Source organism: Haemorhous mexicanus, chromosome 6, assembly GCF_027477595.1.
Source record: "Haemorhous mexicanus isolate bHaeMex1 chromosome 6, bHaeMex1.pri, whole genome shotgun sequence".
In the NCBI taxonomy this organism is placed as follows: Eukaryota; Metazoa; Chordata; class Aves; order Passeriformes; family Fringillidae; genus Haemorhous; species Haemorhous mexicanus.
Window position 1 is genome coordinate 41769846 of NC_082346.1, and position 13370 is coordinate 41783215.

The 13370-nt window shown below is 38.5% G+C and overlaps 1 protein-coding gene across 6 annotated transcripts in view; it reads left to right on the plus strand.

Annotated features, from left to right (window-relative positions):
* The window catches only part of MIPOL1 (mirror-image polydactyly 1), a 188750-nt gene that overhangs the window by 136235 nt on the left and 39145 nt on the right, over positions 1–13370 (plus strand). For all 6 annotated transcript variants that reach the window (XM_059849928.1, XM_059849929.1, XM_059849932.1 and 3 more), the window contains one exon: positions 409–503. In XM_059849928.1, coding sequence (XP_059705911.1) covers positions 409–503 — 95 coding nt within the window. The remainder of the gene's footprint in view (positions 1–408; positions 504–13370) is intronic.

The window sequence follows — 13370 nt, forward strand, 5'->3', positions numbered from 1 at the left end:
TGTATTGTGCATCACTTGCCTGTCTTGGGATTTATCTCCCCCTGTCCCTCTCCTTTTTATTACAATTACTCATGTTATTATCCTTATTATTATTATTATTATTATTATTATCGCTTACTTTGCTTCAATTATTTAACTGTTCTTATCTCAATCAACAAGTTTGATTTTCTTTTCTTTCCTTTCCTGATTCTCCTCACCATGCCATCAGTGGGAAAAAGGAGAAGTGACCAAGCAGCTGCCTGGTACTTAGTTCCTGGCTGGGGTTAAACCACAGCACTATGCTACATACAACAGTATAACTCTATGTGTGCAATTATAATGGTTGAAATTATTGCACAGATTGATGTGTTTTCAAAAAAGTATGGATGTTCTGAATAAATTGGTTGTTGGTTGTTTATAATTTCACAGGCAGAGTTGATAACTTTGCAACAAGAAAAGGAAGCTGCTCTTCAACAGTGCAAAAAACTAGAAGAAGAAATCCAAACATTGCGTGTCTATTACAGGTAAAATGATTGATTCTAATATGAATGAGTGACTCATAGGGGAAATTTTCTGTACAATGTCTGACTGAGTGAGGAAATGGCCTTATCAAATAGGTATTTGTTGGAAAAATGTGAATACATCAATGAATCAAAGCCTGCATTTCTGCTTTGCTGCTCACCAGTCTCTTTGAAATAGGAGTCCCTTTCTTACAGCCTGAATTTTGTATTAGTTTCTTCTAAGGGAAGTGAAAAGCTGGTGGTTGATTTTTGCACTAAAAAGCTGTGCTATGACAATGTGATTACTTAAAAGCACATGGACAAAAGAACCAGATTACATAAATGCTTGTTTCTTCCCTGATTGTTTGCACATACCTAACTTAGTAAATATAGATTTTAAAATAATAAATCTGTAATTCTAAAATACTGGTTTCTTCTTCAACCCAAATATATGTGCCTTTTAATTCCTTATGTTCTGTAGCAGTATGGAGAATGAGAGAAATACCCATTCTCATTAATTTAGGTGGGCTGCACTGAACATTTGCATGGATCAGTGGGTTTTAGTCCCTCAGGAAAGGCTCTGTGTGGTCTAGTGAAGGAGTTGGGTTGTTTTATGGAGTGATGTTGGGTTACAGCTCTCATTTCATCCTGACCTCCTGTGTGAGAGGGGATACAGAGCTGCCAGCAGGTTAAAGGCAGGAGAATTGGCATCAACACAGCTGAAAATTGTGAATCTGAAGGCTGAATGACTGTGATGAGGGATGTGGGCTACAGAGGTAAATAATAAATATAGTGTGAATACTATACTCATTGGAAATAAAGAGGACTAGTTATTTATGTCTCAAAAGCATTTGCAATAGCAGAACTGTGTATGTTTTCAGTGTCTCAGCATTCAAAAGTGAAAAATACTCAGGTTTCTAGAGGTTTTTCAAGTTTCCCCTTCTCATTAAGTTTATTAAAACCTTGGAGGGAAGTTTCAAAAACAACTTTTGTTCCTAAATCTCATAGGCATTTATTTAAAGCCTGTTAATAGTGAATAGAAACCCCAAGCAATTTGTGATTATTGCATTTAATGAATTTGGTCAGCATTTAGTGTGTGCACAAATTATGGTATGATTTATCAAGCTAGAAAGAATTTATTATGGTGCCCTTATTACTCATTTAAATGGGATTTTTTAAAAATAAATTAAAAACTGAAATGTAATTTTTTTTTATTGATATTTTAGAAATTAGGAGTTTGCTTGTGTTGATCTATACACATTGTAGGAGACATTTCACTGATTTGTGAGTTACATTTTTGGCATGGCCTATCAAGTTTGCATTAACATATGAAGTTTAACAAGTATAGTAGGCAGCAACAGCCATTTACTTGTGTAAATGCTTTAAATCCCAGAAATATTAACAGTAATGGCTTTCAGGAAACAGCATTAGAATGTACCATGTTATTAACTTATAGCTCTTAATTTGAACAGTCAAAATTTCACTGTAAATTGGCTGACAGCATTTGCAAAATCCATCCAGAAGGGGTGGGAATGCTCACCTGGTAATCCCCTGGGGCAAGAACTATTGTATCACTACTGATTTATACAAGTTATAACATCTAAAGTAAAAGATTTTATCTCCTACCTACCTCACGGTTCTAGAGGCTCATGTGTTCCAGAGTAGACCCACAGGGTGACTGATTGAGGTTGGCAGGGACCTCTGGAGGTTGTCTTGTCCAGCTCTGCTCAAACAGCACCACTGAGACCTGGTTGCCCAGGTCCACATTCAGAGGGGTTTTAAATGTCTTTAAGTATCGAGATTTCACCACCTCTCTGTATGGAAACACTGTCTTAAGCATACAAAGACATGACTTGAAAAGCCAGAGGCCACCTGGAGCTGAGCTTGCAAGGGTTGTAAAAGGCAACAAGGACTCCTATAAGTGCATAAGCAACAACATTTAATTTCTCAGGCCTGTCTTTTACTTGATTAGAAATTAATTGCACCATTATGAGGATTCTTATGAAGTTCTTAACATTTTGGTTACAGTTTCCTTTAAGTTACATGAACATCTGCAGCCCTTGTCATCCAACAGTGTGACAGTACTTTAAACACGTGCCAAATGAGACAGAAAAGAATATATGTCACATGTGCATAAAGCTTTGGGAACTGTACCAGGACAAGGGTGGGATGGCCACAGTGATTATGAATGGCAAGGTAGACAGTGCATTTTCCAAGACATCCCAAATGAATGAAAATTTGCACTCTGTTTTGTATGTGGAAGGGATACATGTATAGATGTCTGCTGGTCTTTTTATTCCCTCACAGTGCTTGCCATGCTATGGTAGTCTGGAATGAGCATTGGGAGTGTTTTTAGACAGTCTGTTTTGAACTGGGGTGGAAGTTTGCTGCTTTGATCCAAGTGAGTTAGCTGTATGATTTGCTGTTCAAGACTGCATTCCCTGGAGTTACTTCTCTTTTTTGGATTTCAAAATTCCCCAGTGAGCAAAATATAGGCTTCCACACATGCTCCAATCTTCATGAGAACTGTAAAACTGCAATGTGACAATGCCAGGTGCACATTCCTTTCACCTACTGTTCTCTTATGTCTTCGCCAGATTCTTACATTTTCTGTCTTAAGCCCCAGCATGACAGGGGCTTAAGAATTTTGGCTCATTAGGTGACTTCTCCTTTTGCTATTAGGTCTTCCCTGGCCTTACAAACAGCATTTCTCCTACTTTATTCTTTTTCTCCTTTTTTTAACTGAGATTTCTATGAGTCATGGTTTAGGAATGGAACTCCCCAATTTAGTGGTCTTGCTGAGACTCTCCAAACCACATGCTACTCACTCATTCCCCCTTCTCCCTCCTGCTTCTTCCCCTGTGTCAGGATGGAAAAGAGAATTGGAGGCAAAAAAGGTGAAGAGCAGGAGTTGAGATAAGAATAATTTACTGGAAACAGCAATGAGACAAGAAAATGAACAGTAACAGCTACAATATTAATTTTAAAAGCATGCAAAAGAGAGAGAGTGATTTACATGCACAATTCTCACCCCAACCCAACCAGAGCCACACTATCCCAATGGGAAGGAGCCTGTCTCCCCAGAAAAGACTCCCTTCTCCCTGCAGCTGGAAAATGTCATGAAGTGGTTTAGAATATCCTCTGGGTCATAGCCATGCTCCCTTCCGGCTACTGCAGAAACTTACCCTGTGCTGGCCAGAACCAGGACACTACATCATCCTTTGACTTAGAAGGAGCAAATTTAAGAAAACAAAAACAAATAAGCAAACAAAACAAAACATAAAACCCATCAACAACAAAGAAAACCAAAAAAGCTAGAGGCTCCCATTAAAGCATACAAGTAATACCTACATCACTTGTATTTGTGCCTTTACACACATTCATTTCAAGGATTTGGTCACAAAGTAATGACTGTGTGTGTATATTAACTATTTTGTATGCATACGTGTGTAAACAATAACACTAAAATGTGCATTTTTATACCAATCTGACTTTCATTAACATTACCATTATCCAGGAAAAGCAAAGTATTATTTGATCATACAAAAAAAGGGGAGAGATACCTGGGGTCAGACTATCTGTATGTGTAAGTAAGTACAGACAGATATGCCTAAAGGAGAGAAACCTTTAGGCAAAGGAAGTGGAGACCTTCAGGGGAAAAATATAAAATCCCCTTCTATTTTCTCTGGAGGAAAGATTCTTGGTATCTAGAATACACTATCCAGATGTAGGTCCCCAGTAAAAGTAAGACATCTATAAATTGGAAAAAGTTTGAAAGAGGGCAACTGGTACAGGAAGCCATTTCATTTGCAATGTAAAGAGCCACCGAGGGTACTGCCCTTGTACAGCCTGGGAAAGAAAAAATATTCCTTTCTTTGTTGCCTCCAGGGAGACCTAATGGCAGCCTAACAGAGTCTGTGCAGAGGTTGTCAAGAAAGGCGACCTCTTCACAGTGCTCCATGACAACAGGGTGAGAAACAACTGACTTGAATTGAAACAAGAGCATTTCAGACAGGTTACAAGGGAAAACTTTTTCCACAGGGGCTGTCCATCATTGGAACAGGTTGCCAGAGAGGTTTAACCATCTTCATCCTTGGAGATTTCCAGTGTCTAACATGATAAAGTCATGAGCAACATGGTGTGATCTCATATTGATATCACTTTGAGAAGAAGTTGGGTTGGACTGGAGGCTGCCGGTGGTCACTTCCAACCTCATTATTCTACAATTCCCTGATATGGTAGCTGCTGCTGTTGGAAGACATTTATTTTTTTTCCTCCAACTGTGAAAGAAGTCTGTTTTGTAAACCACACTTCTTCTCAGGTGAAGTGAAAAGAGAATTCTAACTGAAACTGGAGCTTTATGGAAAGCCGTAATGGCCTAACCCAAAATTTAAATGAGCTTTTGCAGCTATAATGATGAAACATTTATTTCCCTCTGACTTTCGACTTTCTGAAAAGAAAGCATATTCCAGAACAATTTCAGTCTTCTTTAGAAGGGACTGAGAATTGACATGGAATTAAAAAGGGGGAAGGAGCTAATTCTGATACATAAGGAACAAGAACCGGGGTACAAATAAAGTTTGGCAAGTTCTGTGCTTTTATTTGTTCTTCTTGTGTTGTCTCTGTGTCAAGTTTCAAAAAGAAAATTGCGTCTTCTGGACGGTAACTCAAAAATACATACCAGAAGTTAAAATTTGCATAACAGTTAGGAATAGCATAGAGTTTCTCTCTTACTATTATAATTGTTTCTACACAGTGCTCTTTAAGCTAGAGATTAATGCAAATCATAAGATCCTCAGTGACCAAAGAAGGCTATATCCAAATACAGTTTTGAAGTACACAGGAGTGTTAATCTCACTACCTCTTTCTCATATACCTCTGTTGTTTGAACATCATCACAAGTTTATTTGCATATTTTCAGTTATGTGATCTGGAAATTTATAATCAGGTTCCTTCTTCCCCTAGATTTTAAAGCTGAGTGTTACACCATATTGGTGTGGAATATGCCTTTGGTCAGTTGGAGTCAGCTGTTCCAGCTGTGTCTCTCTCCAGCTTCTTGGGCACCCCCCGCCTGTGGTGTGAAAAGCAAAAAGGGCTTGACTCTGCATGAGTGATACTCAGGAATAGCTGAAACATCCATGTGTTAGCAACACTTTTTTTCAACACAAATCCAAAATGTAGCCCATACCAGCCACTATGAAGAAAATTAACTGTATCCCAGTCAAAAGCAGTATAATGTTGCAAAGTAATTGGAATATGTAAGTTATGGTGAGCATGGGAGAAAAAGATGCCTTATTTTACAGTTGTGTGGTAGTTCTCAACAATGAAATAGAAGATTAACTTCAGTAAGGCTCCTTGTAATAATAAGTACAATTACCTGAAATAAGTATTTTTAGATTCAAACTTTCAGTTAATATGGGTAGTTTCTCTGCATGCAATACCAGCAGTTTTCTTGCTCCCTACCCAGTTGTAGCACTTTATAGGTTAAAAACTACTGAAGAGATTTAACAGAATTTAAGTCTACAAGTTTCAATGCTTACAATACTTCAGTTGGAATACTTGGAACTCATGTTTAAGTGGCACAAGCAAATGGTCTAAATAGCAGCTGGTTTTATGGAGGTCCATATATTTTTTCCACAAAGTCTCTTGTAAAATTACATGGAAGTTCATTTTTTTAAAGACTGAGATTGATAAATGTGAAAGTAGGAAATTGAGAAGTTTTTTTATTATTTCCCCAAAGAACTCATAGGCTCAGGGGCAAACTCAATTTTCATCTTAATTACAGAACTGAATCACCCTGTAACAGGCTAAATAGATGAAGAAAGATATTTTGTAAGCCATTACTTCTAGTCCTGGATAAAAAGACTTTTCTATTCAGGCTTTGGATACAGTTGTGTGTGTTTAATTTACTTCCATTCTATAGTTTCATGACTGATGTTATGGAATATAATACTCAGATGGTGCCATTTCAACCATGCTCCATGAACTCTGTGTATGGATATAGAACAGTGTAATTCTTGTGGTTAGAATGTTGCTTTCATTCCACTTTTATGGGCTATTAAAAACTATAAATTATTTCTACCTAAAAAGTCAATATGCATCTTCACAGCCCCTGCAGTAGCAAGTCAGAATACAATAAATAGCCTAAATAGTCAGATTCCTGTACTCTGACTGACCCCTGCTCAAACATTTCAGCCTGTTTGTTCTGCCAGCTCTCAGTCTTCTTCAGAGTTCTCTCAGTCTAGATTTCCCTCAGGGGAACATAATATGTAGCAGGAGATTGGGCTGCTCTAACATCCAGTTTCCCAGCCCAAATGAACTGGAACCCATTTACAGTGAGATTAGCGAAGCTGCAACCACTAATGCAGAGTGGTGATCTCAGTCCTTCCTCTAAAGCAATAGCAGGCTACCTTGAGCACCTGTCCCAGCAGTTTACCTCAGAGAACTGGTCTTTTCATACCTGTATTTTTTTTATCTCACTTTTTCAGTTATGGCCGTTGACTCATTTTCCTGCTCTTTTCATCCTGTCTGCTTGCTTCTGTTCTGGCAGTTGCTGTCATTGTTTCAGTACTAGTTGCTTTAGACATAGCATGGTGTAATTACAGTCATTAAGAAGAATGACCAAGTAATGGTATCACTGTAAACCACACGGCTCTTTTCGAAGAGAAGTTTTGGGGAGATCATGGAGAAGACAGCAGTTGTGTTTTAAGTATTCTCTATTCTTGCAGCAGTGACTTCTATTTTATTGAAGAGTTTCAGACACCTGACATTAAACATAAACCTTCAGTTAATTAAATTTCCCACTTACAAGCACAGAAGAGGTTCTTTTTTTATACCAAAGAGATGAGGGGCTTGGATATGCAGTGGGAGACCATGTAATACATGTTTTGGAGGAACCTAACCTGCTCCAGTTTGATCCAGCCAAGCATATAGAAAGCAATGAATCTGTAAGGGAACACTAGGGCTTTTGTTTGTCTTCTGTTATAACAAAAAAATGGCAGGGTCTGTCCTTCTGTTTGTTTACTGAACTGAGTGTTAAAATTAGTAGAAAGTTGGGGTGGAGAAACACTGCTGTCATTAAATCAGATTGGTTTAAACCACATTTTCTCGCAGCAATTCATGGAGGTTTCAGTGAATTTTTAGTCAAATTGTGGGGGTGAGGGAGCCAACACCCTGATTATTTGGACCTGAGATTTGGAATCTATGTGTTCAGTCTTCTCCTCCTCGATTTGTGCCTCTTTGCAGTAATGTGCTGCAGCCCCAAAAGAATTGGGATTTTAGGTGAGTCTTTTCTCTGTAGTCTCATAAGCGTTTTCCCACTAGTAAGCCCCTATGTCCCCTGTGACTTCTTTCCTTTGTCACTTTATTGCTTGTGCAATCGCAGCTCTTGCTGGTGTCACAGGAGATAAAAGTCCAAGGTTTGGGGGCTGTTTCATGAACTGGATCAGACAGCCAAAGAGGGGGAAGACTGATCAGTGAGCTGCTCTCATTGGAAAGAAACTGCATGAGGTTTTACTGGTGCTCCTGAGATGGCTGTGTTTCTCAGTGGCTTGGTGCAGATGAGCAGTAAAGGCAGAGCCCACCCTTGCTATCCTTGTGTATTTCACACTTTATTGAATTTATTATCCTCCTGTCCCTGCCCCATTCCCAGACTTCTTGTTCTCCAGCTTGGAATTGATTATGGTCTCATTTTGTGCATTTGTTCAAATTTCTAACAGTAATAATAGTCAGAGACACTGACTTTAGAAATAAATCTGTGGATAGAAAAATTTCTTGGGAGCATGGCAGACCAGACTCACATCCATTCTCCAGTTAGTATTTGACCATTTTCAAAGAAAGGGGGCAGTGGAGAGAAACTCCAGTATGCACCATAGGCTTGGTGTTTACAGCGGCAGTTTGGCAGGCAATGAAAAGGTGAAGCAGTATGTGAACCTGTTGGGGGCTGATGGGTGTCCTTTTTATTTGCCCTCGAATGAACTATTTTAGCCATCAGCATGTCTTTAAGCTTTCTGTGTCTCTCATTCATTTAGAAACACACACAAAAATAATTTGAACGTTTTGCTTCTTGCCCTAACGTGACTTTGAAAGTTTTCCTATCTCACTGGGAAAAAAAAAAATTAGGATGGAGAAACAATTTCTAACTAAGCTTTAGTGCTTGATGAAAACTTTGAGAAAGAGGAAGCACTGAACTGTCAAAGATCCAAGGCACCTGATGGAATAACAAACCACCTCATGCCATCCCTGCAACCAGAATGTAGAACACTCAAATTGCCTCGTGCTGCTGTTGGATTGGTCTGACTGACACTTTATGAAATCTTTGTGCCTAATGTTTCCAGGGGCTGGCTCTTGGCCTTCAGAGTGCCTTGCCAATAGAAACACTAAGCAGCAGGACTGAGGAAGCAGCATGAATGTGGACTGGAGTGCCTAACACGCTCTGTGATGCAGTTTTAATTTGCACCATGCACTATGCTAATTCCACTACTGCTCCTGCTACTGGATGTTATAGTGGCAAAGTTTCTTAAATTTTTCTAATTAGTTGAGGACCAACCAGTCACTTTTTGTGCCAAGTACTTAAAGGCTAGAAATGCTCCACAGGTCCTTACACTGTATTGCACCGGACTTGAGCTGACTTCTCTACTAATTTGCTGTTGTGGGGTAATGTGAACTAAAACAACATTTACTTTGTCGTTTTTGCTGGGATGGGCCTTTTCACATGAGTTTCTGTTCTTCTCTAAGAGCAACGATTTGCTTGACAGAAAGGAATTCCTTGCCATTGGATGCTGATATGGTCTCACGACTCTGTATGCAGGGCCCTGCTGGCATTATGTTCACAGCTGTCCTTTGCCTGGCTGATTCCTTCACCTTCTTTTTTACCTCTGCTCTATGTGATTTTCTGTTATGACTTCCTTGGTTTCTCAGTGAGCTGAAAAGTCTGGGAGGTGTAACTTTGTTCTGTGCTTTTTGAAACAAGCACATAGAGATGTCTAGGAACCATTTTTCAAAGTCGTTAAAGCATAATAAAATTGAGTTCTTGGAAGGTTTAAAGTCTCTGGAAGAACTACCTGCAATCCACCCACTGACTGCTATTGGTAGTTTGGAGTAGATAGCAATAGAAAATATGAAACTCCTGTAGAAATACTTGTAAAAATTAGGATGATGAGATCACTAAGGTTGATATCTATTCTATGCAATGTAAGAATGCACAAAATCAAAATTGGAGAGCCTGTAAAGAGTATATGCAGGATTATGAAATCTGTCATCTGGAAGAAAGGGTGTGTGGACAAAGGCTATATATTCTAATTCTAACATTGAAATGTTGAAATGCTGGATGAATATAGATTAATCTACATCACTAAACTCTGCTTCAGCTGCTTTATTTGTATAAACTGAATAAGAAGTTTTACACCTTTAGAGACCATGAAAATGCAGGTACTCTTGGTTTAAAATGAGAGAAGAAAAACAGATACAGAATAAGAAGCAGCCCTCTCTAGAGCAAGCTAAAGAAACACAGGAAAACCGTGTGTGTAATAAGAGCTATTTGGAAGACAGATTTTCCCATGAGAAGTTAGGAAGAAAATCTAAAAGTGTGAAAGAATTTGTCTTGCCCTATAAATATTGTATGAAAGGGAATTCTTTTGTTATTAATATGATATTTAGAAATATAGTAATAACATTGTCAGGAGGACTTAAAATGCCATTTCATTTTATGTTGGTTTTTCACAGGACATGTTTTTATGTTAAAATGTCAATTCAATAATTTAGAAAAATCATGACTTGGATGTGTTTCCGTTTAATTCTCTTCAGGTGAAGAACCGAAATCAAATGGCATTACAGTTTGCAATACTAAGGTGAAAGAAAACTTTTCACTTAAAAATGTGCCCCAGGAAGACAGCATTTATTTTTTTGTGTTGGAATTTACATTTCCCAATTAAAAAAAGATCTTTGGTGAGAAGACTTCCTACATGAGCAATTTTCAGTCAGTGCTAGACATAACATTACTTTCCTTATTCTGCATTTAACACTGCTCACAGTGGAAAAATGTTCGGGAGTATCTAAGAATGCAGGTGACAGAAGAAGTCCTCTGCCTGTCACAGAACACAAAACAGAAGGCTGCCCACCTGTTTTGTTTACAAAGAGAGAAGTGGAAAGTAAGGTATTTTCTTTATTCAATTTCCGTCTAAAGTTAGAGCTTTTGTTAAATTGATACATGTGTGTCAGGCTGATGCCTTTTACTGGGAAAATTTCCATTGTAACTTTGCACTCACTAGCTGCTTTTCTAACTAATGTGATAGAGGTCTTGTGTTTTGGGAGGTTTTTAACCAGTGTCCAGCATTCCATAATGATGTGTTACTCATCTGGTATGGGTAGTTCTTCCAGCATAGGTGTGAAAACTGTCATTTTTAGGAGAGTACAGACCAGCTTGGAAGCTTCAGCTACCATTTTCCAGTGAATAAGTGGGCCTGCTGGGATTTGCTCAGTTCCGAGTTTCTCAGATATTTGAGTGAAGTGTAACATACTAGTAATAGTTTGCTTTTATAAGCAGCCATTTACATGGTCATGACAGGAAGGAGAACTAGCACAGAGCCACTTGTCCTTTTTCCTGATGCCACAAGACAGGCATGTAACCAGTAGTATGGAGCTGCTGTCTCACTAGCAGAGGAGCTTTTATGGCTTTGAGTTTGGAAAAGCCACAGAAGGAGAGGGAAGGAGTTACACTGAGTCAATCATCAGTGTTGTGTTTTCTTTGATAGCAAAGTGTTTAGAGAAGCTCTTCCACTACCTGAGCCTTTCATGTTGTGGTTTCATCTTTTTTTTGTCATAAATTGTGCTGTATCAGCATTACAGAATGGCCACCTGAAAATGTTTTCATGAATGACAAAGAAGTGCAGGGTTTGTTTCTTATTAACTTATTTATTTATTTCACACTGCTAGCGAGTCACACTTGGGATGACAGTTAGTGAATTAAAAAGTATAGTATTATAATGTGCAACACTGAAAGTTTCTCCTGGTTACTGGTGGCGAATGTCCTGAGGAAGAGAGCCAAGAAGGCGACCTCAGAATGTAGAGAAACCTGCAAGCACTGTAAGCTCAGAGTTGAACTCACTGAGGTTGCTGACATTTGGAGCAAATAAAGTCCTGCTCTGTCACACAGGTTTCACCACTGTGTCTCTCCAGTCATCAAGAGGAATATTTTCATGCAGTTTTTACTGCTCTCTTGGGGCTTCTGCTTTTATTTTTGAGAGCAATTTCTTGACTCTGGTAATTAAAATAGATTTTCTTCATGCCTGACGCTGTCATTGCTTCCAAGCTTTCATAGTTCATAGCAAGACACCCCAACAAAAAATACTGATCACCACAAAATAAGCTTTGAGATGGCCAAATTGTTTCAAAAGAAGGAAATAATAATGGGAATTGTGTAAAACTTGTTAATACATATTATAATGTTAAGAGCTATAACTGTAATGGATCTCTCTCTTTTCAATGTAAATTTGTATTCAGTGCTGGTCAAAATAGGCTGGTATATGCAAGCAGTATCTGCCCAACAGTCAATAGTCTAAACTGAAAATAGATTATTTGGGATTTCTCTGCTTGTCTTTTGTGTCTTTTTTGTTTCCTTAACTAAGCAGGAATGTATTAAAAAAACAAAGTCCTAATTTATTTTTTTAGGGGTTTTTTTTTACTATTTCTGATGTTTGCAGCGGGGGGGGGGGGGGGGGGGGGAAATCCTTTTGTTCTGTTTAACTATTCTTTTAAAACAGCATAGTAAGTAACAAGTGTTGGGTAGAAACAAAGCAAAGTCACAGTTGGATGTTGCTGTTAAAAGATAGGCAATGACAATGGTATCTTTTTAGTGTATCTCTTATCTGTGGTGTCATTAAATCTAATGATGTGCTAAATAATAAAAGCAGCCTTATCACATTGCAAGGCTTTGAATTGTCTCAAAGTTGCCATGCCTGCGGGTTCCCTTTGGTTTTTGGACAGGGTTTGGAGTGGAAGGAGCTGCAGTTCAGAGTGCATTTATGTGATCAAGGCTCTTTAGACAGATGGCTGCTAGCACTCCAAAATGATTAAAATATGTTCCAAGCAACATCAGTCTGTGGGCTTGGGGACCCAACCTTTCATTAGTCAATAAAGGGTCTTGAGTTCTTGAAAATGAAATCTTTAAAGGCTAATAAGGCTGCTGGTTTGCTCTGAGCTGTTTCTTTGGATTTGCAGTTGTGGATTGGATTTGGGCCAGTATCTGTCCAATAAATATGAGGCTTTAAAAAAATCTGGTTACAAGAGACCTCCCAGCAGCTCTGCCTGTTAAAGAGTGTGACCAAAATTTTCAGTCTCATATATGTAAATTTAGACACCTGAGTTTGCATGTAGGGAGCTGGGAAGGGACCCACAAGTGCCCCTTTGAAAAACAAGTAATTTTCTGGAGCAATAGTTTAACTGTAGGTGCCAAACCTGGATCATTTTGACCTGTATAATTTTATTTTTAAATGTTTATGTGTTGACTAAGGATAATTCTACAGTACTTTCAGGATAAAATAATCAAGAGCATCAAGCAAGTTTTCAGAGCTTTTAGAAACCAGTAATATTACTTACTGCATTCCCAAGTGTTGTCAGTACTTGCCAAATCTAAATGTGTGATAGTATAGTTGGGTGCTACAGTGTGGCTGCTTTTATTCTCTTGTCTACACCTGGCTTGTGAAAGAGAGCAACGGGGGGCTTGTGCAAGTGTGAGGTGTCTGTAACCTCTGCAGATTTACGTGAGGGCAGCAGCATTAAATGCCTGTTTAATAAAATACATGTTTGAGCCTTCTGTTTCTTTTTTTTAGTTTGTCTGACAGAAGAGAATCTGCTCTTAAAATTTGCAAATTTCTGAACTTGAAGTGTTCTTAC